Here is a 19,455-nt window from a genome sequence, read left to right on the forward strand (position 1 = left end):
CCATGCTCCGATAACCAGCATGCTGGAAAAGGCACCACAGCCATATTACTGCTAGTTCCCTGCCCACATGTACCTGTGAGAATGGAGGTCATCTGCACATGTGGTGTCTGGAAAGCCTCAGGTACAGGAGAGTGTTTTGTTCATCAAGCCAAAGCCAAGCACAACGTGCTCTTTAATATTCTCATCAAGAAACTTCTTTGCTTTTACTTGTTCTTTCTTGGAGCAGTTTTAGATTTGAGACCTCAACTAACTGATGGCCAAGTTTACTCACTTGGGAAATACTGCTTTATGCTTGCCCTGTTACATTTTTCTAGGTATCTGCTGGGCACTAGCTGCAGTGACAGGTTAGGTGGATCTTGCCATTCTGTCACCTATGCTTTTATCAAACTTTTCTGTAAGTCAGAACAGGCAACAGAATACAGGAGCTGATTCAGAGCCAGGGGCGGGGGCAGAATAATCTCGGCATGCAACCAGGAATCTGTCTTGGAGAACAGCAAAATAACTGGGGTTTTATGGTTAAGACTGTCTTCACTCAGGAGCAGCTTCTAAAATCTGCCTGTGCAATACTTACTGAAATTCAGCCCACAGGCAGGACAGTCATCTAGAGCAGTATCTCCAGTGAGGCCCAGCTCAAGATCAGGCACAAACCTAGTCAGGCTGTACCAGAAAGCACATGCACTTAGAGCTTAGGAGAGGCTGCCTGGGCAGGAATAAAAATTAAGATAAATACCTGAAATCAAGAGTGAAAATCTCTTTCTTAAAGTTTTGAGGTTGTAATTTCCTGGGATTTCTACTTGTGGTTTTTTGTTTGTGTGTTTTTAAATACCAGAGCTCCAGTTGTATACTGTGAGTGAAGTTCTTGCTCCAGCTGGTGGTAGCAATTCTGAAAATTTTCTGAAGTTATATAAGTAGTGAATTACAGGGATGTAGGTTAGTTCGAGATGAATTCAAGTCATGTATTCCTTAGCAAAGATTTCTGGGAATATATCATCATGCCAAACTGTCCCTCAGAAACAAAAGAAGAAAGTAAAACTAGTCAGCAAATTCTGCAGGGTTACCAAAGTACAAATATTTTCCACTGTAGCAGGAATTATTAAGTTCTTCCTAGACAGAACATTCCTATCTTAAGGAAACAGTGCAAAAAGCAACCCAAAAGGACAGATTCCAAAATACTGTAGATTTTTCTAATAAAAAGCTATAATGAGTCCAGAAGAGAAGCCCAGAGGAGATGATTTAACTCACTTTTATCAAACTGTCAGACATTCAAACAGCATTCAACTTTAAAGATTTCACCATTTCAGCAAGCTTTCTTACAAAAAGGTTATGTTCATTCTAAGATACAAAATTCAATCTACTTCTATCAAAGAGCTTCTATCAAAGTACAATCATCTCACAGATATAAACACTGATCAATAGCGTAGCATCTAGCAGTTGATGTATTTAAATATAAAAACCCAAATCATTTTAAAGACATTTGCTTGCAAACAGTTCATTAATTATATGCACAAGGTAGAAGTCTCCTTACACATTGTATAATCTCCATACAGTGTTTTGTTTAAAGGACCGAGTTGTATCTAAAGAGAAACAGTGTTCTTCAGCCTTTTGCTTACTGAAATTGCAGCCATGAATGCTCACCCATCTTTAAAACAAATCAAGCCACAAGAAAAAGATGAATCTGAGGTAAGAACCATACAGGTTGCCTAATTTGCAGAAGACAAGACTTCCACAACAACCTACAGAAACTAATGTAACTGTTTCCCTTAAAATCTTCCAGTAAGCACTCTTCTACTGAGACCTCTACTCTCTGTACAGGAGCTTGTTGTAGAGAAAACACAAGTGCCTGTGTCATTTGCAAATTAGGTGTAGAAAGAATGACTAAAACACCAGGTGCTCTTGGAACTGAAATTCTGAGCTGATATTTTGCTGTTAGGAGGAAATTGTCTTGATAACAGTCCATTTGACACTGTCTGATTGAACATGAAGTGCAAAACAGGCCTAGAAATAAAACCGATGCTGAACAAATGAAAGAGCCAAGGGGAGAAAAGAGAAAGATAGGTTAAACTCATTCTTTCAATCCAATCTATGCCACAGACATGGAATTTAAATTAGAGAAACAAAATTCTATCAGAAACTTTGTACAATTTCTCCTAACAAAGCCTAGAACAGCAAAGCCTAGATCAACAAAGCCTGTTTACACTACTCTGGGTATTCCTGGAGACATGATTACACTGAGGGTCACATCTCTCTTCAACAGCTGAAGGAAGGGCAATAAAATCCTCTGGGTATTTCAGCCCAAGCTGTAGTAACATTGGCATCAATCTAGCTTATGCGCGTAATTGCACTTGGTGTTGGCATAAAGTGTATTGCTGAAAAATGAAACAATGAAATCATTTTGCAATTTGCAGGAGATGATGAAGATGACAGCTGCTAACACCTTGCTTCTGCAGAACATCAGCAGTGCATATTTGGATTTTACCCAAGATGCGCGCAGTGGTCCTTAGCTGTACAAGTACTCTGGCTTCAGCCATGAGGTGGGCAGGGACAGTACAGACATACAACTTTTGTCTACTGCTTGCAGCTACTACCAGCCCTGCTTGGCTGAACAGGACATGATCACACAGCTTTAGGTGATGCACTCTCATGACCTGAAGGTCTAAATCTTTGCCAGCATAAAGCTAAGGGTAAAAAGGAGATGCATCTTTCCAAGGCAGTATCTCCCAAAAGCTTGCTGTTTTGCCTAACAGTGAGAAAATAAGCCCTGAAAACTGAAAATGCAAGAGGCCCAGTAAGAGCTGACATTTATTCAATGCTAATACATAAAGATTTACAGATACTGAACAGTAACTCTTTTCTCACCTAGAGAGACAGAAATGCATACCCACCGTTCCACAAGAAACAGCCACTGCCCACGTCAGTACTTTTTCAGGCTGTATGGCAGACCTAGAACTGATTTGGCACCTGCAAATGGTGGGGAACTCCACACAGCAGAGCTTGTGCGCTTGAAGTAGCGTGGTTTGCTTTTGTAAAAGATGTCCTCCAGCTTGGGGCTTGCAATCACCCCAAAGAGTGCATCAACATTGGGAGGGTTGTAGTACTGGCGGATTACAGCTTGGCTAAGCTGATTCCCTAGAGAAACAAAAGATTAAATTTTCATTAATTTTTTTAATTGAAATTGCTGTGCAGGCTGCTTGTATGCAATGTGTCCCTGCTCTCCTCATCTCTAATCAGAGATCACAAATGGGAGAAATCCTGCAGTATTTGATGTTTTAAAGCACCCTGTTTAAGCCTAAAGATTCACCACAGTTCACCTGGAGGGCAAATATCGCATGTGCTGAGTTCTGTCCAGGAACTAGAATAAGTTTGCAAGAGGCAAGGTTTCTCAGCTTTTCTTCCTGCAGATACCGTTAGTTTCCCCACAACGTCTTAGCTCCCCTGGGGTAGGTGGAATATGAAATCATGGAAATGAGTATTTCAGAACCAGAACAGCCAGTCTGAAACCTGGTCCATGACATCTGGCATTACTTTGCTTTTTAAAGCCAAATCAATGTCAAGCAGGCTCAAGGCCACAGCACTAATTCATAATTATTCCTTTCACATTGGCAAAATGACACTAGAAGCTCTGTTAAGACAGTTTAACAGAGTATTTTTTCCCCAACATTGTCGCAAGAAGATCCCCAAGTGGTAGAGGAGCTGTTAACTCAGCACTCCAGCCACGCTGCTGCAGATTAGTACTTTTAACTACAGTGTGCAGGTAGGAGGAACTGGACAAAAATTTTACACCAGGTCTTACTATCCATTGGAGCAAACCTGTAGTAGGGTTTGTGAGGGGATCTCAGCACAGATATCAACCTGCTAACACATACCAGTGGCCCAGGCAGGGATGGGCTTGCGAGGCTGGCTTTCATCATCAGTAGAGTCATCGCTATTCAGATCCATTCCATAGTTGTTTGGATTTACCGTGGGGGCCTTTGGATCTTTCTGGGCCTGTGGAGTCATCTGGTATGAATTGCAGGCGGGTGAATTCTAGAAGGCAAATATATTCCACAGGCATTAGATGCAATAGCACTGCTACGCTTCCGAGCTGCAGCGAGGTGCTTGTCGCATAGCGTACCTCAATATTCCATCTTTGCTTTATTGCATAATTGCAAAACCTGAAGTTTGGCAGTTCTAAAGTTTTGATCCAAGAACCTGACCCGAGTTCCAAAGTTTTGAGCCAATTATGACTTTGCATTGCCTTCTCCTGTTTAATTAGGCTGCTTAACTAACTGGATATGTATGACATGAACAAGCCAGCAACAGCAGTTCCATTCGATTCAAGCAAGGCTTGAATGGAGTTATGTCCTCAAAGCTGGAGCTGAGTAATGTGCTTTAAATAGTCTGCAACCAAACTTCTGGGCTTAATAATATTAAACTGATTATTACCACGTAGAGAATATACACAGCTCAGGACAAACTGTATTATAATTTTTATGGGAACAGCATGACAGAGAAATGCAAGTGATAAATAAAAATCTAAAACTGCAAATTTCACCAACCATGAAATATATCTAGAGAGTTGGAAAGTTTTTCTTCCTCATAAGACGCTGCCTTCATGGCTTTGTGTCCATTAGCATTAACTCATATTTCACTAGTTTTGCACTTAAAGATTAAAATATATAGCTTTGCAAGGAGATAAAGATCCATATATTTGTTTTCAATGTTCAAGACCTGTACATTCACCTGCAGGTTTTTCTCAAGTTCCATCAGCAGTGAGGCCCAAATGCAATACTCTTGCACAGACTCTGCTGCCATCCTGTGGCTGTTTCCAGCTTTGAACTTAAATAACACTTGCAGCATCCCTTCCGCCTGTGAGGTCCATCCAGTATTTAAAGAGGAGCTTTAAGCTCCTCTTTAAGCTCCTTGCCTTTTTAAAAGGCAAGGTAACTGTAACAGCTACTGCCTTATCCTGACAACAAGAAAACCCTGGCAAATACTTGCTGCTTCTCCTCCCTCCTTTTGACTCCCCAAAAGTTATTTAAATACTCAAGGCCACCAGGAGTCAACCTCAGATAACCAGGAAAAATGTTTACAGAATCCCTTCATTACTGAAAGGGAATATAAAAAGCAGAGAGTAAAACTGCCCATTGTAACAGCATGTCAATGCTGGAATCAAAGTTCTCTGATGTCATCCCTTAAAGAAATTTCACCAGAGAGAGCAGAATTACCTCTTTGTTTTCTAGGTGTTGTGTTTTGGCTATATCTTTAGCCTTTCGTTCCTCTGGTAGTTTCTTCTGTTCTTGCTCCTGACTCTTCATCTCTGCTAGCCTCTGCTCCTCCTGCTGGCAAGCCAACGCCACAAATTAATTAATCTTATGAACTAAGCTACGCTGTTAACCCAGGGATCCATATTTTTGATATTAAAAAAAAAAAAAAAAAAAGAAAATCTAAGCACCTAATTGCAAGTCTTTGTTGCTTGTGATACTAAGGAGCACTTTGAACAAATGCAATGCAATGGTTAGCTTTCCTCACAACATGGCACAAACTGACCTTCCCATTTAAGAGCATTAGTTCCCGTCCTCTGATAATGCAATAACCTCATGCTTTGAAAAAACTTGCTACTGACTTTATCTTCAGGATATAAACATCAGAATCCAGCTGACCATTGCAGATGGAAAAATCTATGCTACTGATCTTAGCCTCTTTTTAGACTAATAAACAGTATTTTTATAGACCAAGTCATCCTATTGTACAGTAATCATCCCAAACAGGTCAAAAGAATCTCACCCTATGAATGCTTAGTTTTTCCTACTGAATCTAAAGGAAACCAAGAGGCTGCTGACTCAAAACAGTAGACATCTAAAATCAACTGAAATAAATCCCACCTAGTCTTAACGGCAGGAGAAGTTGTACTGAGGTCTACCACCAGCTGCCTGTCAACTTCACAAAGCTAACTGAGAGCAAGGGGCTTGCTGGGCATGGAGGGATCCCCACCAAGGAATTCAGCTCCCTGAAGGCAGCTGGACAACTGCTGTCAGTGTGCTAATACCACAGCTCTGCTAAGTGGAGTGACAATGATTTCAGGCAAATGTTGGAAAATTTCCAACCAACTATTCCAACCTTCTGTTCTTTCTCACAAATCATCTTGAAAGCGCAAGTTGTCCCAGATCTTATATAAACCAAAAAGCAACAGTGCCAATAGCAAAAGGTTTGCTACCAATTCCCAGCAATTACTCTGTGCAAATACTTCAGAAGGGACATTCCAAAAGCTACCCGAACAACACCTGTGGGCTTTATCTCTGCTCTGGTGAAAATGTATGCTGCAAGTTAAGCAAAAACCTGAGCCTATCCAGCTGCAATTGCTTTATTCAAATAGCATGAACTGCCAAGGCATCAAAAGTTCCCTCTTCAACACCACAAGCAAAAACACCTGCTTAGTTTATCTATGCTGCATGACTGTTGCAGAAAAAGCCTACAAGTCTGTACTTGTGGTTCTGTTGAAGGTGGCACAAATGTAAAATTAAGATGTTGCTTCTGAAAAGTCTGGAATAAATTATTGATATCAAGAGAGGTGCGGATACACCTGGGCACAGAAAGGGGGAAAAGCTGAAAACCTCACTTCAATTCAACATGTGTGTTTTCTGTTCTTTCTTCTTGCACTGCTGCCATCTAAAGAGAGCAAGCATACCTTCTGAAACGGACAGAGAACAGACTCTGGGTAAAAGCACCTTTGGTTGGCTCAAGTTCAGAAGTGCAACAACTCACTCATCAGGGTTCTTGATGGCTTCACAGCTCAGCTGCTCCTAACAGTAACGGCTACTGAAGTCAGATCCATGTGGCTCTACCCATCTACAAGTAGAGAGTACTTACTTCTTTCTTTTCCGTCTCTTTGTGGAGCTGTTCTTTAGCAGACAACACTTCCTTCTGCAGGCGAGCAGCTTTCTCCTGCTGTTCATGTAGCCTGAGAACCAAAGCAACAGACCATTACTCTCAAAACTATGCAGGGGTACCCTCCCATCCAGTGCCTGCTGCAAACCCCTCTTTTTCTCACAGCTTTTCAGGGCACATCCCACCATACTTCCTATGTTATTGAGCCCAGAATTTCTTCTTGGCATCTCAGTACACATAATGGTCCAGAGTTGCACCGACAGCACAAAGTAGCTCTTCACTGCTTGGGCGTTTCAATAGCACCCTCAGTTACTGCTTCTTTTCAAAGTCCCAGCACAGAATTTAGTACATAAATGGATATTGTCTTACTTTTCTGCCTGGATCCTCTCCTGTTCCTTCTTCTTCTCCAGCTCTCTCTCTGCAGCCAGTTGTTTCTCTCTCTCCTGTTCTGCCTGTCTCTGCTCAGCAATCTTCCTGGCACGTTCCTGCTCCTCTTCCTTCCTCTTCTGCATTAGCTCTTTGTGCCGACGTTCCTCCTCCTCCTGGAAAGCCCAACAAGGCAATTACACACCTTACATTCTAGAGGAACAAGCTCCAGAATAAAGGAGCAGGAACACCTTATTTGACTCAAGTCTCCAGCACCTATCAGTATACAGCAGGGAAGCAACTTGGGGCTTAAGTCCCAGTGCTTTCAAGGTAGGTGCATCATCTTTCCAGCCATTTCAATGCTGGCCTTCCCCTGCCCACAATGTACCCCAAAGGGCCTAATGGCCACCATGCTTTGGATCTCTGAGAGACAGGTTTAACTGAGATATTTTAATACTTGCCAATCCACAAATTAAGGTCTTTAGTAAGAATCTGTCCAGAACTGCAGAAGAAATGTGGGTCACAATCACCACTAACAGCTTACAGCATATTGCAAGAGGAAGCAGGAAGCACAACACTGCAGAGAGCTTTAAGGACAAAGACTCTCCGCTACACTAATTTCACTCAGTTGTTTTGTGTTAGTACTCCCGCTGGATTCCTTGCTTACAAAGACTGTGGCAGACTGTGGCCATTCTAATTGCATGCAGGATGACAGGATGGGCTCCAGCACAGACCTGCTGCAGTGCTTTTTGTTTTCTGGCCTCTTCATCATGCCTGCGCCGGGCCTCTGCTTCTTCCATTTTCTTGGCCGCTGCTTTCTTTTTCATCTTCTCTTCTGCCAACCTTTCTTCCCGCACCTAAGACACACATGTAGCTAGCTGAACACCTAAATCTCAGATGGGACAGTTCTCTGTGCATGTGAAATACCATAGCAGCAAGTCTCAAAAATGCAGAGCTCCCACCCTCTCACAAAGCAAAAGCTTCCTTTTTTGCCACCAGGAGCCAATGGGATCTGTGCTTTATTCTAAAAAGGTAATATTTAGGGAAATGATCTTCTTTTACATCTCCATAGGAAGAGCTGATCCTATTCTGGTATTTATACACCTAATACCACAAAAAAAATCAGAATATGTTCTCAGAACCATGAAATAAGAAAAGCAGATGGAGATAATTAAAGCAGAGAAATGACTGCTATGGTCCCATGTGCAAATTGTCTGAAAATGTCAGATACAAGAAAGGGTCTGGAGGAAGTATGTTTATCTTCACCTTTTCATCTATTAGTCAGATGGGAGAACAACTTCAAGTAGATAAAGCCTCAGGGCCATTAGGCTGGCTTTATCTACTTGAAGTTCTTCTCCCATTTGTCTAACAGAACCTTGCTAAAGCCCATTTAGATTCATAATTCTGGAAAATAAGGGTTTTCATCTGCCATTTGCTGTAACCAAGAGAAAGGCAGTCACTCAGAATCACCAAGATTCTGGAAAGATCTTTATTCAACCATTCTCCAGTTCATTCTCTAGATTTCAACAGCCTCAGTTCCTCTCTTTCTGGAAGGCATGGTCATGTGGCATCGTCTACCTCAACAGACTTTATTCTCCCAAATAAACTCTATAGGTATATTGGGCCTTACCTTCTCAGTCTTCTCATCAAACAGAGCTATCTTCTGCTCAATGCGCCTTTTCCTCTCTTCCTCTATCTGCTCTGCCCGTTCCCGAGCTTGCAACACTTTGCGCAGGCGCTCCTCGCGCTTCCTATAGGACACAGCCCAACTTCATCATTGTAGTCCAGCTAGATGAGTTCTTTACAACTCAAATACAAGGCCAACAGACACAGCTCTTGGGCAGCATGAAATTCAATGAACGAAATACACCATTCATTTAAACATTAGCAATATTTTTAAGCTCCACCTGAGACAGAGGACTTAAGACAAAAAGCTGAAGAAGCAGTCAGCTAGTATAGTTAACTTTTTATTACCATTCTAGACAGATACTATGAGAACAAATACTGTCTTTGCAGTGTGAGAGCAGGCCAACAAGAATTTTTGCTGCATGTAAGAACACTGCAAGATAAAAGACCTAGATATAGGGACCTACAGGTGCAGAGAGAGCAGTCCAGACAAGGGAGAAAGCATATACTCACAGCCTTGCCTCTTCTAGTCGACGTTTCTTTTCTTCCTCCAGTTTTTGTTTCCTGAGCTGCTCAGCTTCTTGTTTTTTTCTCAGAGTCTCTAGCTTCTGTCTCTCCTTTTCCTAGGTGGATTGAAATGTGATTATACCTACCTGCCAGGGCTTCCTTCTACCTCAACTTGCTCAGGTTAAGGGCCCGGAGGTAACACCAAGGAACTGCAGCCAGAACCAAAGGATGGTAACAAGCCTGAAACAGAGCTCAGGTAGCCTGTGATGTGGTCATGGATGTTTGTGAACAGATGTGATAGAAAACAAGGCAGTGGTATTCATCTTAGAGAGCGAGAGAAGCTAGGCAGCTGAAACAGAAGCATCAGCTCCTGAAGTCCAGGCAGCTTCCGCAGAGATTGCAGACAGACAGCACTGTGATTTATGTTGGTAAAAAGAACCAAAAAAGCAGTGCTAATGCTTGGCAACGATACTGACATCCTGCAGCGAGTGTAGGGGACAGATGGTGCTCTAGGAAACACCTTGCTTACTTAACTCAGAGCTCCCACTGGCGTCTTTGCTTCCCACAAAGCTTCATCTCATGGTAAACCACCACCATTTAGACAGGGTGCTTACAGCTTGTTTCAAGCACACAGTCAGCCCCATATGTCATTCAGGCAGAAATGCAGGACATTTGTCCCATTTTTTCCAAACAGTCCAGCTAACTCAGCCTAAGTGTATCGTCAATTAGAAGAGCAAGATCCAGCCATCACTACAGTCAGAGCAAACAGATTAAGATAAACTAATGCTAGATTTGATACTGCAGATGCCTAATTATGACAGGCCTGCCTGGTTTTAGTACAAACCCATTGATAAGCACGGTGAACTATTCAAGTGATTACCTTATGCTGGGCTCCATGTTGTAAATGATTGGTGTTATTAGTATCTAAACTGGCTAATTTGAAACTAACAATTATATCTTATCGCTCTGGTGCTATTTAGTTACATTTAGCCCCCACACAATAAAAATCCTGAGAGGAGGTTGCCCACACTAAAATAAAACCTAAAATGTAACATTCGATGAACTGACAGCAACAAAGGATGCACTAGTCAGAAGACTCTTTTCTCATCATATTAGGTCCTTTGCCAATACATACGCTAACATCAACAGGAACACCAGTGAGATTGAAGCTCAAATCCTTCACTACTTCCTCATGATAGACTTCTCTTATCTGCTGGAGTACAGCAGCAACCCTGACAGCTTTAAGCAATACAAAGAAGTTCTGATACTAGGTTGCCAGATAGAAGCAACATGCAGTAAAACCAGTTTCTGCAGTATGCCCTCCTCTCTGTCCCCAACTCTCCTACAAGTGAAAACAAGCCCTAGAACTACCTTATTTTGCAGGCAAGTTGTTGGGTATTAGAAGTACGAGCAATCTATGCTCCGCATGCCAGCTTCTAGCATGTCCCTAGGTGCATCTGTGAAGCTACACCCTTGTACTTGCCTGACGCTGTCAGAGAGCTGTTCTGGAATAGGAACTACAGCACACTGATTGAAACCTGCTTTTCCTTGAACACCGACTTCTCTTCCGAGTTAAATACCAAATCTAAATGCAGATCAGGTAAGAGTGAGGGCTGCCCATCAGTGATGCAGGTAGTATTCCTACTGCAAGTCCAGCCCATATAATTAAATTATCATGATTTATGACCTGTGTAAGCAGAACACAGGGGAAACCAACTCCCTTTGGAAATCTAGAACCAGATCTCAAATCCCATCCACCCAAAGCACTAGTCTGGGGTACAGGTGCTTCCCCAGTGATGCTGTAAACTTTGCTGTGGTATTGCATAGGTAGAGGCATCTGCCTGCAAACAGCAAAGGTGCATTGTTTGTCTTTGCTGGTTGCAACAATTATACTACACTGATATTGATGCCTATTAGATTTGGATACTGGTATACTTGTCTCGCTGACCCAGCAGTCTCCTATTCAGGACAGTCTCATATTTCTTCCTGCTTCAAAGGTCTGAAAAAACTCAGAACACCAGAAGCTTGGATTTAAGAGGCGTTTGCTCAGATCTCACTCATTAGAAAGAAGTCCTAGAAAGGAGACTGTGGATGTGCAGACTTCAGTTTATACATACACCTCAACTGCAGTATTCAAAATCCCCGTGATTTTCATTTCCCAGTTTTTATTCCTGACTGTTACTTGCTAATACCACAGGGGAATGCTACAGTAATAAACCTTAAGAGTCCAAATTAGAACTCTTTAGGAAGCTGACTAATCACAATTTTATTTAGTTTATGTAAGTGTAAACAGACTGCTTAAAGTTACTTCTTAGTTTTGTATGGGTTGAAAAGTTTCTTTCATATCCTTGCTTTAACTTAGACACTCATCAGACCATCATGTACTAGCTTAAAACAGTCTCGTCTTACCTTGGGATTAGATTGGAGAGGAGTGTTGTACCTGATAAAAGATTTTATTACTCCATTTCTCCCCACAGAGCTTGGCGTCATGAGGAGCTGGTTCTTCTGCACAGTGTGCAAAAACGTTTTGAAAGGACGTACAACCTATAAGAGCAAAGCCAAAAATGATCCTCAGGAGCGTGAGTATGAAACAGGTCTTGGTGAAGTACATCAGGGTTACAAGGATCTTACTTTACTGGCTGGAAAGGTAGGGGACGGGGTTTTTCTTCTTGGAGGAGAAAGCCCTCCATCTTCTGCTTGCTGATTGTCATAGCGTTCATCCACAGCTCTTTTGTAACTTGGCTTTCTCCTGTGAGAAAAATGCAGTCCATCACACATGGCAAATCCTCCTGATTGTCTCAAAGTCAGGTTTAAAAAAAGGTCATAAAACTATCCTAGCTTAAAAGATATTTCATTGTGTATACACAAGTAGGTATTAAATAAAAGATTTCTAATGTGATAGAAGATACAAATTAAATCCTCTTTTCATAGAGGCAGAGGAAACTTACTGCAAAAGTTTCACAGTCACAAAACACTGAAGCCATTTAACAATGTTCAGCATTGAACCTGCTTTGAACTGAACTACAGATCTCCAGAGGCACCTTCCAACCAGAATGATTCTACGAACATACCTGGCACTCTGGGGTGGTTCCTGGGTCTCCCCATTCTTATTTAAGTTGCTTTCTGAAAAAAAAAAAAAACAAAAAAAAACACCAAACAAAAAAACCCCCCAACAGTTACACAGTTAATTCTAGCAGAAAAAAAAAAATCCCTTCCAACCCAGCTTTGAAAGCAGACAACAGATTTAGCAGCTCACTAAATAGCAAAAAAACCTGCCATGAATTATGCACAGCAGGACCTTTCTTGCTTTCAGCAAGCAACTGCACAGTGCCATTCAAACCTAGAAATACAAAATAAAGCAAAGCTGTCTAAAGTAATCTGTGGTATGCAGTTTGCACTAATGCAATGCTATGGTGTTCTGCACAGATACAGAGCAACTGCTTGCTTCAGAAACGGGGTTCAACTAGATCTCGTATGGAGAACATGCATCCCTCCATCTTCATTACATCTGTTTCCATGTGCTTCCAGGGTGGAAAATAACTCCAGCACGGAATTTCCTAACTGTTAATCTCTTCAAACAAATCCTTGCTTGTCAAAGGTTAGTCTTTCAAACTGGGCTGTCAAATTAACTAGCCAATCTTTCAAACCTCCCAGTCAGCCTCCCAACAAAGTGACAACTTTTTAAAATTCTGCCACAAAAATTCTCTGGAAGCTACCGTTGTTGCTCGTCTCCTGCAGCTGTTCATTTCTGCTGATGGTTCGAGAGCGAAGGGACATTTGTGGACTTTGAGGACTCTGTAGGAAAAGCAAATGGGTTTCAGCACAATTCTCACACAGGAACAGCCAATTACTGTTTCAAGTCATGATGTCATTCTGACAAGGACACTCTCTGCAATATTACCAGAGAATGCAAAACCACATACATAGTATAAAGCATTGGTGGCAGTACCCAGAGTGAAGTCCTAACTTCCAGCTGTGAAAAATACCTCAGGACACCATCTTGGTAAATTCCTTGATGTCATGTCATCACTAGAAGCAGGGATGTTAACAGAACACAAGTATCTGCAACGAGGGATGCACTGCTTAAACTGAACTCATAAACTATTAAGGACAAAAGCATTTCAAGTTGGAAATCTGTTTATGCTTGCTGGACTTCTGGCAAGAGTCAGGCAGCGCTCATTTTACTTAGCAGTGATGAATGGACAAACAGAGAGACAGCAAACAGCTCATTGCCTTGATTTATCTGTTTCTGTTACGAATGTGATACGCATTGCTATTTGCCGCCTTTGCACTTAGACCGATACAAAATTACTTCTGTTGTGATAATGGTTTTATATGCCTGCAAGAGAGCTGGCAATGGCTTCTGAAATCTGCACTCTGCTAGCAATGCAAGCATTAACTCCACTCCCCAAACCCATGTTGGCCAGCATGTAGGCTGGCAGACACAAAGGAGTTGGGAAGAAATTAAAAAAGAAGTATGGAAACTTTATCCTCCTCAAATGCTTCTGTAGGGTCTTATCCTAAGGCTAGGTATAGGAAGCATCTTGTAGCGCAGCAGAAGGACATAGATCTAATTCATTTGAGATCAGGCCTGAGAAGAATCTGACCTTTAAGTAACAGCATGCATACAGGTACTGTCTTTGCATGTTCCCATAGACAAAGATGTTTTCTGGTTTGAGAAGGTTGCTGAGTCACATTTTCACGCTGCTCACAGCTCCCAAAGGAAGTCTCTGGCAGAAACCAAACCACGTTTGGTTTGCCAAGAAAACTGCTGATAGATAGAAAGACAGATAGATAGATAGACAGAAAGACAGACAGACATACAAACAGAAAGACAGGGGGCAGTAACCTGGTGACATAGGCTAAGAATGGGACAGGCTACAAGGTCCCACTCCCAACAGCGGCAGTATAGAAATAAAAGCTGAGGATCAAAGGTAGATCAAATACACTACATGGACTAGACTGTATTTATAAATTCATCAGGGTACAGAAACAAAAGATAAGAGTCCTCTATTCACAGATCTGCAAAGCAGTCTGTCAATTTTTCCTCTTCTCGTCATTTTCCCTTTAAGCTTTTCTACAATTGTAACTCAGGCAGCTAAAAATCCAAAGGCACTAGAAAAACTGAGTTTATTTGAACTTTTGCAGATCTACTGACAAGCACAGCCATAAAAGCACGTATAAACCTGTCCTTGTTTACAGAAGTGCTTAAGGCCACAGAACTCCGCTCCATTAATTCAGTTTTTACTTATTGAAAATTATTCTGGACAAAACACTGACATAATCCTGGGGTTTCTTCCTCAGGAGGGCAGTGAGAATTGTGGAGGGATATGTTTTGACCTTAATGATATTTACAAATTTCTGTGGTTGTCTTAAGACAAACTGACAAGCTTTGAATAATCTGCAGGACTAACGAAAAGGTCAAAAGAAGCTTTAAAAATACAGAAATAGTAATAGTGTACAAACTGTCCAACTGAAAAAACTTCCCTGAACTGTAAGAAGGTTATTTATCTGTATAGGTTCAGGATTGAATTTTCATACAACTGATCTCTAGCCAGAGGCTAAGAAGCAAGAGCCAGAAAGCAGGACTTGACTCTGAATGCCAGTGATACCAAGGTCGGTGTATTCAGTGCTGGTGTGCGTCAACCCATCATTTACATTTACATCTATTTATGCAAAATGACAGAGAGAATGCTATTTTGTAGTCAAAGCTAGCCTTGGCTTTGAAAGCACCTGAGATTGTAACACCATACTGACAGAATACCTCTACTTGCATCCAAAATAAGCCTTTGGTCACATGTGCTTATTTTCCAAAGAAAACTTTACTGGGTTTTGTTTTGCCCATTTTGGAACATTGTGATTAAAACAGACTTGACAATCTAGAATATGTCTAGTCTGTGTATCAGAACCAGGGAGGCTATGTATAGGCTCATGCATGTATGCGAGTCAAGTGCTCTATGCCTTCTCTATTCAAGTGCTATGCAGCCCGTTGACCAAATCCAGCGATCTGTGGCCAGAGCTCCTTAACTCCCCAATAACAAATGAGAGGTGTTTTCAACACATTTTGCTTACAAGTCCACACAAACAGAAATGCTTTTAAACCTCTGCTCAAATCTTACCAACTTGGAGGAGGTACAAGGTCCAGGAGGAGGCCTAGGAAAAAAAAAAAAAAGAAAAAAGGCAGCCATGTTTAATAACATCAAGGAAACTGGGAAGCCACTTGTTATCTGCAAGCAGTGCATTTTATACCAAGAATGTCACTGTAAAAAAGTCCTCCAAGCAGGATATTAAGGATAAAGAAATATCTTAAAGTAGTCTCACCCAGTTTTGACAACTGTTTCTTCATCCTCTGGCACCTCTCCAGAGCTGGAGACTGCAGGAAAAGAAAAAAATGCCAGAGCTATAATGTACAGGTGCAGGCCAAGACTCTTTGTAGGAGCGAAGTTCACTCATGACTGTTATACAGGCATTTGCTCTGCCTCCTGGGTTACTGCCTACAATTCAAATGCATGCCGCTACAAGTAAGGGCAGCTGAATATACCTAAGTAGCACTAGAGAAAATGCTGCCTGCAATTTTAATATAAGAAAACAGATGTTTTCAATTATAGATGAGTTCTAAGTGATATTCAATGAGCTTACGTTAAGAGTGACTAGGTTTGGGCTCAGACTCATTTTGCAGGGCCGCATCCAAGTATTAGCAGTATTTAAAACCAGCATTATTTACAGTCCCAGTGCTGCTTCCTGCTAAGCATTCCAGCTGGCTCAATGGTAGCTAGCTTTTAAGTACCATCACAGCCGGGAACTGCTGTTAATAATTAAGGCAGCAATGCAGCTTCAGCCTGGGTGGAGTACACAAGGGCAGACTTTGCACAGGCAAAGCATGCAGTCTGCTCCCATACTTCCATTGCAGGTGTTATCGAGGAAAGCACAAACACACGTGCTGTGTACACATATCCAGTGCAAGATCTGCTGCATCACAGACACAGCAGATACACTCTGCAGTTAATTAACGTGTTTTGGGCTTTTGGACATTCACCAGCTCAACTGGAGCTGCCTGAAACATCTCAGTTCCTCTCCTCACACCTGGAAATTTTGACTAGGCAGAAGAAGAGTCATGTCAAGTAGCGCAGAGAGAAGAAATAAAGCCTTCCTTAAACCTCCCAGGTAATCCAGATCTGGACGATAGGGACTGATCATTTAAACTAGGTAGATAAAGCTACTTCAGTGCCTCTTCAAAGTTACAGATGAGGAGACTTCCCTACAGTTTTATTTTTTACTGAGGGAGTTCTCAACACTGCACTTAAAAACTTACACAGCACTCCACACTACCCTGTTACCAGCACAGGAAATCCTCTACTGGGTACTGCAGTGCTCTGGTTCTGGAAAAACATTCAACTAGAACAGTTAAGTTGGTATGGAAAAAAATACTACAGTGCTTGTCCAAACGTATCCTTCTACAGCAAAAATACGATAACTCTTCAAGAAAAGTCAGTTTTATACAGCACGAATCCCACAAAGCTAGAACACTGCAGATGAACACATTACAGTAATGTTATTTCAGCTGTATTAGTTCTCCCTTCAAACAAAAAAGTATGCTGTGCAAAAGAGCCAATCTCTCCTCAACATCAAATTGTGTGGAAGAGGTTCTCTTGCATCATCTGCATTTCAGGAGCCATTTACTAGTCCACCATTTACTAGCCACTTCTTTCCCTCAGCTTGAAAAAAAGTGATGCTATATCCATCACTGTTCTGCACCAAATCCAATGCTTGCGTTCCAGTAGCACAGACGAATATTTAAAACAGTTTATCCTTCACTGAAACCTGACTCTATTGCAAACTGTGAAAGTTTAGAAGACTTTTAATAAATTTACAAACAGTTCAGCCTCAAAATTCCCTTCTCAAAAGAGGAGGTCTAGAACTAGCAGCCAGATTCTGCTTAGGGCAGTGCATCTGTGATAGCTACCTCATTTTTTCCCAGAAAACATGCAGGCCTTTGAGAGAGCCCATACCCCTCTTAAGTAGCCACCAGCAAAAACAAACCCCATTCGCCAGCTTCCTCCTTAGCTTTGCAAGCTACACCACAGAAACTCAGAGACATTAAGGCTGTTCTCCCAGATGATTTACAAGGCTGAATTCACACGCCACAAACTAGCAGTTACCTGGGTTTCTCTACTCACATAGGTCTCTAGAAAGCCAGTTAGAACATCCACACTTAATTGCAGCTTGTCTAGCCTAGGAGGATCAGCTGCTACACCCAAAGTGAAGAACTAGCTCCATAACATTGTTTTCCTTCAGCAGCAAAAAGCAGTACATCAACAAAAAGAACAGGAAAGGTGCAAAGCAAACTCATCTGATGACATCCAATCTTACCATCCATGCGACTGGAGGACACAGATGACTTCTGAGCTGCCTTCCTCTTGACCATTGCCCTGGCGACAGATTTCCGCATCATACTTTCCCTCTTGCTGGCTAGTGAGTATTTCTCTGCCAAGGAGGTTCTGTGAGTCATGGAATTTTTACCCATCAGACTCCTGCGCACTGAGCGACGGCTCAGCCTGGAGCCTGTCGGAGTCCCTGGGCTATCCCTTATGTGCTGGGAAGGCTCCTTATCAGATGCCTCTTGTACCTCAGCAGAGTCATCTACCTCCTCCAGCCTAGGCCCTTCACTTAAAACAACTGTAGTATTAGCTGTCTTTGCTGTCTTCAGCTCGGACACAGCCTCGCTTTCTCCGGCATCATTTGCCTCAGGGGTGTGAGGGATCATCAGCTCAAAGGCTGTGGGCACAGGCAGCGATTTGGCAACACTGCTTTCCCTGGGAGAACCATCATCTGAGCTCAAGACAAAGGTCGTGGAGAGCTTCTCTGCTGCTTTAGATGCACTCTTCTGGATGTGTAGCTCAGTGGTAACGTGATCACTGACATCAGCTTCTACTAAGGGAACCTTCCCTTCTACTTGCTGGACAGGAGGGGTCTCAGGAAGGACCTGGGAGCTTTTAGCAGATGTTGCAGCCTGGGATCTTGTCACACGTTGAGGTGGACAGATTTCTTTGGCCTCAGCCCTGATTAGTTCCAGGTTTTCTTTATTCCGGAGTCTTTGAGAGTATCGTATGGAGGGTACCACCTTGAGACTGCTATTCCTTCTTCTAGATAATCTAACAACAGAAACAGCATGTTAGACTGGAACTGGATTCGGGGATAGACTGAAGCCCTTCTGCCCACAAACAAGAACTCGCAGACAGACAAAGCTAAAACACGTGGGATGAGCCCCTCTAAGAGCTCAACACTCGGAGAGCTGCAGAAAGTGGCTCACGCAGACAGTAGCAACTGTACATCATCGCTTTAGAGCGGAAGAGATAACGAAAGAAAGGAAACAGAGACATAAAAGGGAACCAAGTGAGGAAGAGCAGTGCCTTTCAAGAGGCCCCCTGGGCTGGGCCTTTAACCAGGCTGGAGAAGGGAACGCCAGGGCACAGGCTTCGCGGGGGGGAAGAGAATCACCTTGCGGCCTCCTGCAGCGGGCTTTTCAGCCTCCCGCCAGCTCCCTCCCTCCTCCAGGCGCTGAGGGGACCGCTCGGCTCCACCAGCCGCCGGCCCGGCCTCTCCCCAACGCGGCGCTGTCCGGGCTCCGGCCCCCCCCCACCGTCCGCCCCGGGAGGGCCCCAGCGGGCCTACCTCTTCCTGCTCGGCTCCTGGTTCTCCTCCTGCAGGGCGGAAAGGCGCTTCCTCCGCTGCCGGTTCTTCTGCGACGGCGTCTTGGGCATCAGCTCCGGCTCGTCGCTGTAGTGGCTGCGAGAGGAAGAGGAGAGGCGAAGGGGGGGGGGGGGGGGTGTCAGCGCGGGGAGCAGCCGGTACCGTCCCGGTGCGGGAGCGGCGGGGGTCGGTACCTGCTGAACATCCTGGCCGCCTCCTCACGGATCTCCTTCAGCCACACCAGGTCGGTCTCGTCCACCTGCCGCAGGAACTCCGCCAGCCGCCGGTTGCATACCGCCGGCAGCTGCGCCGGGCCCGCTGCCGCCGCCATCATCGCCTCAGCCGCCCCTGCCCCAACCGCCCGCCCGCGCGCACGCCCCCAACCCAGCCCCACCGCCCGCC

At 43.3% G+C, this 19,455-nt stretch overlaps 1 protein-coding gene across 2 annotated transcripts; it reads right to left on the reverse strand.

The window, feature by feature from the left end:
* Positions 1–1,227: 1,227 nt before the first annotated feature.
* LOC115352087 (inner centromere protein) lies at positions 1,228–19,411 on the reverse strand. Of its 2 annotated transcripts, XM_030039752.2 has the most exons (17): positions 19,248–19,411; positions 19,036–19,149; positions 17,734–18,515; positions 15,685–15,736; positions 15,483–15,516; positions 13,080–13,158; positions 12,435–12,486; positions 11,995–12,112; positions 11,773–11,907; positions 9,370–9,479; positions 8,861–8,981; positions 7,965–8,087; positions 7,234–7,406; positions 6,847–6,937; positions 5,205–5,318; positions 3,864–4,023; positions 1,228–3,126 (listed from the first exon to the last, which is right to left on the reverse strand). In XM_030039752.2, the coding sequence occupies exons 1-17, from the start codon at positions 19,385–19,387 to the stop codon at positions 2,912–2,914; spliced, it is 2,613 nt and encodes an 870-aa protein (XP_029895612.1). In that variant the 5' UTR covers positions 19,388–19,411; the 3' UTR covers positions 1,228–2,911. The 2 variants fall into 2 exon arrangements, with proteins under 2 accessions (XP_029895612.1, XP_029895613.1); XM_030039753.2 differs by lacking the exon at positions 5,205–5,318.
* Positions 19,412–19,455: the final 44 nt, after the last annotated feature.

This window comes from Aquila chrysaetos, chromosome 16 (genome assembly GCF_900496995.4).
Source record: "Aquila chrysaetos chrysaetos chromosome 16, bAquChr1.4, whole genome shotgun sequence".
NCBI classification, from domain to species: domain Eukaryota; kingdom Metazoa; phylum Chordata; class Aves; order Accipitriformes; family Accipitridae; genus Aquila; species Aquila chrysaetos.

What these genes read in the sequence shown, in the direction of transcription:
- LOC115352087 (XM_030039752.2), bottom strand. Translation starts at nt 19,387, where the DNA reads ATGATGGCGGCGGCAGCGGGCCCGGCGCAGCTGCCGGCGGTATGCAAC. An exon ending in TTGATGAGAAGACTGAGAAG is followed by an intron (nt 8,088 to 8,860) that starts GTAAGGCCCAAT and finishes TGTGTGTCTTAG; the next exon opens with GTGCGGGAAGAAAGGTTGGC. An exon ending in AACAAAAAGCACTGCAGCAG is followed by an intron (nt 7,407 to 7,964) that starts GTCTGTGCTGGA and finishes TGGGCTTTCCAG; the next exon opens with GAGGAGGAGGAACGTCGGCA.